The sequence below is a fragment of the Crocodylus porosus genome, unplaced genomic scaffold (genome assembly GCF_001723895.1).
Source record: "Crocodylus porosus isolate Cpor-Errol unplaced genomic scaffold, CroPor_comp1, whole genome shotgun sequence".
NCBI classification, from domain to species: domain Eukaryota; kingdom Metazoa; phylum Chordata; order Crocodylia; family Crocodylidae; genus Crocodylus; species Crocodylus porosus.
Window position 1 is genome coordinate 3,068,004 of NW_017728940.1, and position 7,091 is coordinate 3,075,094.

Here is a 7,091-nt window from a genome sequence, read left to right on the forward strand (position 1 = left end):
GACTGCGGCCGCCAACGGGGGCGGGGCCAGAGCAGGCGGGACAGCGCGCTGGCAACAAAGCGCCTTTATTTCGTAGCAAAGCCCCGCAGGGTGCCGGGCCGCCGCGCGCCGGAGCCGGCTCGTCTCCCAGTCGAAGAGAAAACGCTGCGAAGGGAGGCTGAAGCGGCCCTCCCTCCCCTGCCGGGCCGGCGCCAGGACGAGCAGCCCCGGCCCCGCCGCACCTGCGAGTCTGCTCCCCGCCTGTACCCACCCCGAGGGGACAAGAGAACAAGGGGGACGGGGGCTCACAGAAATCAGGCCCGAAATGCAGGCTACTCGGCTGCCAACTGGCAAGAGGCCGCTGCTGCTTCCTGCCCCCAGCAGCCCCTCACAGAGCTGACTTCCAGAAAGACAGGCAGCCCGGTTCAGCAAGGAAACGGGCTGCGGGCACCAGGGCGAGGGGCAGGAGCTGCCCCCCGAAGCACGCCTGCAGGAACCGCACAAAGAACTCGGACACCCCGCTGCCAGCCAGGAAGAGACCAGTTAGCAAGCCACCCACCGCACCCTGACACACTTCCTATATGCCAGGCACAAATGAGTCAGAGATGACACAAATGGAGCTGTTTGCACACCGGGGGAAGTACCCAGATTTCAAGAACAAAAACCCAGAGCATTTGGTCTTAATGAAGTTCAACAAGGGGATCAGGAAGAGCGGCTCTGCCAGGTGGGCTCATCCCTGAGAGATGGATGCAAACCTAAAGCAACGTGACACTGTCAAGGGGCAGCAGGTTTGTGGTTTTTTTAAAACGAAAAACAAGGAGGTGACTTCTCCACTTCGGATCCAAGAAGAAAGCTAGCCCACCCCACGGTGCCTCAAATGAAAACACTTCAGCTTCCAGGTTCTCCTTACGATTCAGGAAGCTGATGAAATGAAAGTGGCAAAGAGATTCAACTACAACCCATTTAACAACAGGGAGGGGGGAGATGTAGGATTGCACAGGTGGGAGAGACCATGGCTTTGGGGGAAACTCCGTTCAGATCGCACAACTGTACACTGAGGACCTCCTCTGGGGCAGCTCTGCAACAAGAATGGCAGCCTGGCTGTGAGCAAAGGCATCGGCTGACCTGCAACAGTGTTCCTTGCCCAGAGGAGCTGTCCTGCCAGACAGGTCCCACCTATCCAGGACTGCTTTATGGCTCTGAAAGAGCCAGCAGACCAATTCCTCCCCTCACCAGCACATGCATTAGGCATGAAAAAGCAACTTGTGGGCAGGAAGTCTCTCTAGAGGCTTAAAGGCACTTCAAACAGCAATCCCCTTCCTCCGCAGTCTGAATGTGCATCTGCATTCAGGACGCTCCCAGAGGGGGATCAGATTAAGGCCTCAGGTGGTAGAATCGAGCAGAGGAGCGTGGTCAGAAACCAGTGTTAGCATCACAGCTCTTGATCCTGTTGGCTACTGAAAACATCAGCTCCCTATACCTGAGCAATACAGACCTCAGTACACAAGTGACTACGCGTCACTTGGAGGCCAGAACCACGTAACGCAGGAGTCTCAGATAAGCCTGTAGCACCATGGTGCGATGGTGTTACAGGTGTATCACCCAGACTCCTGAATATCTGTGCGAGGCTAGTGCTTCTGGCAGGCACTGGCTTGGAGTTTATTAGAAAGGACGGACAGGCCAGGGGCCAGCTTGAAGCCAATGGCAGGAGCAAAAGCTCTGCAAGAATCTAAAGGAACGCAGACCCTGAACAGATCCAGCTGGCCAAATAGCATCTGAATACTCTTGGCAACAGACTCCCTGACTTTGTGAGTGACCCCCCACAGTTGTACCCAAGCAGGGGGATGCTAAGGTGCCAATACATTTTTCCACTGCAGGAGCACCGAAGTCTCCTGGGATTTTCAAGTCATGTCCAGCTGTTCCCATCTCATGCTGAGGGAAGCTTGTCTCTCACTGTGTGATGCAGTTGTCTCCCATATCCTGAGCATATCTGTCCGATATCGCTGTCCTTAGGTCCTCAACCTCTCTGTGCAGCTGCTTTACCTCCGTCAGTGTTTTTGCAAGTCCATCTGGGCTCAGCAATTCTGCAGTCTCCTTGGCCGAGCACTGCACAGCTACAAATTTAGAAGATTAACACACATCAGACATGTAGCTCCAAGCAGTAGTCACGCACATTAGTGAATAAGCCACATCACTCCAAATAATACAGCCCTATTTTAGACCCAATTATATCCAGGAAGCCAAACTCCTTAAAGCAGATGACAGAATAGAAAAACCAAATCCAGAGGCAGGTTGGCTTCTAAGGCCCTGCAGAGGTCAGAAACCCGGTAAAAAGACACGCTACTCTCTATATGAGCAAACTATTTTGTGCCAGCCCAGCACATGCAGTGAAGGCCTCTCTGAGCTTTAGCCCCATATGTACTTACTGCGAATGCCCAGGAGCAGGGAAAGGTTGGGATCCTTGCCCTGTGCCCTCTGAGTGACAATGCTGAAGACAGACTGCAAGTCCTGCAGGCAGCTGGTCAGCTCGCTGTGCAACTCATGGGTGAGATGGGCGGTCTCCCTGGGGAGCGGCCGGCCCAGCTCTGCTTGCCGAAGTCGTTCCTGCAACGTCAGATTCTTTTCGATCAGGTCCTGGTTCTGCACCGAAAGCTGCACAAACAAGTGCAGGGTTAGATCAGCTGTAACAGCAGCATTTGGTTGCACACAGATGTCAGGCTCCCTGGTGGCCTCTCAGTGCACAGTGAGCATTCCTCTGCACAGCCCAGCCCAAGAAGGGGAAAGTCAAGACTTGTATGTTCAGGTATCGTCCAGGTACACAGAGTCAGTGAGAGATCTGGCTCTGGGCACTTTACTCTGGGAACGCTTCTAGCCCTGGGAGCAGAGACTTGTGCGCTTAGCAGTCATTTTTTGCTGACAGCAGTGTTGGAGACCAAATAATATTAGAATCCAGATCGGTACAAGTCCCTTGTCTGTGACCACACTTGAATGGGTCAACTGAGGCTCAAACTATATCATACTCAGTTTTTAAAACAGAAACTACTCATATAGATAGGATAAAGAAAAGGTACCTCATCCCCCTGACTCTGCATGGATAACAGAGTGGAGGCTTCCAGAGGATGGCTGCATACCTTCGACCCCCACCTGAACTCGATTCTCTCAGGAATCACTCTGTGCTTCTCATCCCTTAAAGCTGAGATACAACCTTGAATCTTTTTAGCTGGGGCCTGTGAAGCTCTAGTTTGTAGTAGTGGCAAAAGGCTCCTTTGCTGCACCCTGCTGGCCAAATCAAAGCAACTCTGCAGCCAGATTTACAGGGTTGTGAAAGCCATGACAGGCAGAGGTGGGTGAAACCAAGAGGGGAATCCTGCTCAACAGCAGTAACAGGACACTGGCAAGCTGCGCTGCAAGTGGAAGTGCCCACCGCTGCTTAAGACCCTTCATTGTTCATGCCCCCAGAGCTCCAATTCTGACCTCTTTCACGGCTGTGCGTAGCTGCTGCAGTGCATTCTCTCGCTGCATCGCTTCCTCTTTCAGAGCTTGGCTGGTTCCTTCTTCCTGGGCTACCTGGTTCTCTAGGCCCTGGAACAGGTCACAGGAGACAAGTTAGTCCAGTGCTGCTCAACCTCTGGCCTATGAAACCATGTCATGTGGCCCATGAGGATCTCCCCATCTCTGGAAATTGCAGGGAGCAGTGGCAGTTAACACCGTGGCAGCTCCCACAGGGCCAGACAACATGGCCTGCGCACCTGAACCAGCTGCACCTAAAGACTGACCCCACACCACTCATCTGGCCGGAAGCCCAGAAAAGTTGGGCACCAATTAACTAGTCCAGCAGAGCTGATAGCAGATACTTGCATTTGCAGTCTGTCAGCATGAAATGCTCACCTTGACTTGGGCAGACAACTGCTCCATCTTCTTCTGCTGTTTGTCCATAATCTGCAATCAGAGGCAGGGGCATTAGGGACATTTAAAGAGCAAGTCTGTATGTTCAGCTCATCAATCCCCCTTGGGATTTTTGCTTTCGTCTAACAGCTCAATCTCACTCTTTAACCAAGCTGTACTTCAAGTGCTATTATTCCCAGATGGAAGATACCCTTAGAAGTATCAGTTAGGAACCTAGAGGTTGCATTCTTTCAGTCTTCCCCTCCCCCAGGTGCCTCCCATCCCTGTGATGTTCAGGTGAAGGCCGTAGCACTGCATTGTTATCATACCAATGGCAGCTATCAAAACCCTCCCAGCACAGCATGCCAAGAGCTGCTAGATCAGTGCGCTTGGAAGCACATGCTCAGCGTTAAGCAGAAAGAAGCTTAACCACTGATACGACAATGGAAGGGAGGAGGAATCCGAGTCGACACAGAGCAATGCTGCCACTGTCTTGTTGGCAGACTGCATTACCTTCCTGAGTCGATCGCATTCTTTCTGCAGAGAATCCGATTCTCCTTGTTGTTTCTCCACCACCTGAACTGAAGTCCCCTTCTCTGCACTTGTCATGCACTGCTGCACCTTGTCCTGCAAGCTGCAACAAACAGTGCATTGAGCAGATGGACAGAGAACAGGAGATTCAATGGGACTGGAACAGAGACAGGAAGGGAAGCGATGGGCAAAAAGCTTCTCCTTACCCTGTCCTCCTTGGGACTTTTGGGGACCTCCATGAAAGATTTGTGGGGAGGAAGATAGGTCAGTCCCTGTAACACAGCTAATCCTCCCCACTCCGTGCCAAAGCTCTCAGTCATTCTGCTCCAGTTTGTGGGATGCAGGCGCCTGCTCGGCAGCAGCTGGAACATGTACCTTGAGGCAGTCCCAAGCCATAGCAGATTAAGGAGCAACACCAAGGGCAATCTCCAGAGAATCAATACGTGCCCAGAGCACAGCTCTGCCACAGTGGGGAGAGGCACCTGACTCTCTGCTCCCAGCAAACAGGGGTCTGGCATGACTGGCCCTTGCTGTTAAGCAGGGTCCATCTCCCTCACTGGAGGATTTACCTGTGCACAGTGGAAAGCAGCTCCAGCTCTCTGCGTTTCTGGGCCTCAATCTGTGCCTCCTGCTCCCTGCACGTAGCACGGACATCTCCAAGCTCTCTCTCCAGCACTGCCGCCGTGTCTTGTAAAGCAGCAATCTTCAGCTCCGACTCCTTTAGCTGCAGCAGAGAGCACCACTCAACAATTCCAGCTATTTTGCTACATATACCATGTCAGGGCTCAGCTAGCGACTAGCTGGGATTGTTACTGCCTGTTTGCAGCCTAGATCAGGACACTTTTTCAGAAAAAGGCCAGTTTGCACTTCTGTTCGGCCAAACACCTGCATTGGGTTTCGCAGCAGTAAAACTACAGCTCACACCTAATTCAGACCGGCACCTTGAGTATCCCAGGCACACTGTCTTACCTGCCGACTCTGTTTCTGATGATCCTCCAAGGTTGGCAGATCAGCCAGATACCGCTCAAGGGTCTCGATCCTCTGTTGCCTCTCCCGATTTTGCTCAGACTCCTTCTGGCATTTCTTTTTCAGGCCGTTAATATGTCTGTCTCTCCCTTTTACCTGAGGGAAAAAATTTGAAAGAGTGGCTTGCTTAGGCTACAATTTCCTGTGCATCCACAGTCTCCTCCTCTGTTTGTCCCACTATCATTAAGATACCTGACTGAGAAGAAAAGCTGTTAACGCTCCCCCCCCACCAAATGCCTCGTTTCAAGTGTTTGCTAGTGACTCAGTTGTCCTGAGGTAGTGAAACACCCTAGGAGTTCAGAAGCAATCAAACCTGCTGCTAAAAGTAAGGAACTGGTCTGTGTTCCGATTAGAAACCCCCTATTGGCTACTTCATAACCTAGAAGAGATACAAGTGGCATCTTGGCCCTTATAGGGGCTGCGTACAGTTTAAACTACAATTACAAAGATAGTTAAGCACCACAGGACACAGCCCTCAGACTTCTGGCGCACAGTTGGCAAGCCTCTTAGCAGTGCAGTGTGTGAGGACTCTTGCCCACCATCTTCAACAAGCTCTTTTCAAGTCACCCCAAGAACTTCAGGAAGTGCCGCGTGTATTGAAGAGACATCTATCAAGGCAGCATAGCAAGTTTTCGCCACTCACGGCCTGCCCCGTGGTTTTCTTAAGTCTACTTAGCACAAACAACAGACTTGCATACAACTTGCTTCTCCAACTGTAAAAAGACAGGATCATTGCATTTGATAGGAAAGAGAGAGAGAGAGAGAAGCCCCTTCAACTGCTGTGAGGAGAAAGGAGGAAAAGCCTGTTCTAGTCTGTGGGTGCAATTAAATCAACATTAACTATGCTGAAACTCTTTGCTCAGTGAGGAGTGAAGTTCCAGGAGTATAAGCCATCCATTAGACTTTACACCTTGAGCAGAGGAAGAGATTTTGTGCCCAGGGAGGGCATCCAAACGATCTGTTGTACAAACCCTTGAACACTCCCTGGTGAAGTCTTAGTCATATGGATTTATGAGCAAAACCAAGTAACTAGCAATAGCTCTAGAGAAGTCTTTCGGCCTTTGCCTCAGTTCTGCCTCCCAACAGACAGGAAGTACCCATGAGTACATCAATTGATCAGTCACCCTCTACTTGAGACACGGCAGGTTGGAAGGCTCTACAGAGTCACGTTGGTGAAGTGCTCTGACACTCTAGGAGAGGGCTCAGAAGTGCCACGTGTTCTACACTGCAAGCAAGCAGGAATAGGTAAAGCTATAGCAACTGGGGCCCCTGCAGGACACGTTAGGAAATTTGGTTGTCACACCAGACGACAAAGCCAACATGTTTAACGATTTCTTTGCCTCCATCTTCCTAAGCAGGGACCAGAACAGTCACCCCCCTCCTGGGCCCCCCTTAGGCCCCAGGGGAGGCACACCTAAGCCAAGGGTTAGTGAAGAACTAGTTAGGGAGCTTCTGGAGGGGTTGGATGTATTTAAGTCAGCCGATCCGGACTATCTCCACCCTAGAGTACTAAAGGAATTGGCTGAGGTCATTGTGGTACCCCTGGGACGGCTTTACGAGCACTCGTGATGCGCTGGTGTGGTGCCAGAGGACTGGAAGAGGGCCAGCGTGGTTCCCATCTTCAAAAAGGGTAAGAAGGAAGACCCGGGAAACTATAGGCCAGTTAGTCT

At 51.7% G+C, this 7,091-nt stretch overlaps 1 protein-coding gene across 3 annotated transcripts in view; it reads right to left on the bottom strand.

The window, feature by feature from the left end:
- Positions 1-7,091, bottom strand: part of CEP85 (centrosomal protein 85) — a 31,507-nt gene that overhangs the window by 15,192 nt on the left and 9,224 nt on the right. For all 3 annotated transcript variants that reach the window (XM_019548003.1, XM_019548004.1, XM_019548005.1), the window contains 7 exons: positions 5,365-5,517; positions 4,965-5,119; positions 4,378-4,498; positions 3,868-3,918; positions 3,454-3,561; positions 2,406-2,631; positions 639-2,093 (listed from right to left, as the gene is read on the bottom strand). In XM_019548003.1, the coding sequence (XP_019403548.1) occupies positions 1,930-2,093; positions 2,406-2,631; positions 3,454-3,561; positions 3,868-3,918; positions 4,378-4,498; positions 4,965-5,119; positions 5,365-5,517 (978 nt within the window). In that variant the 3' untranslated portion in view covers positions 639-1,929. The remainder of the gene's footprint in view (positions 1-638; positions 2,094-2,405; positions 2,632-3,453; positions 3,562-3,867; positions 3,919-4,377; positions 4,499-4,964; positions 5,120-5,364; positions 5,518-7,091) is intronic.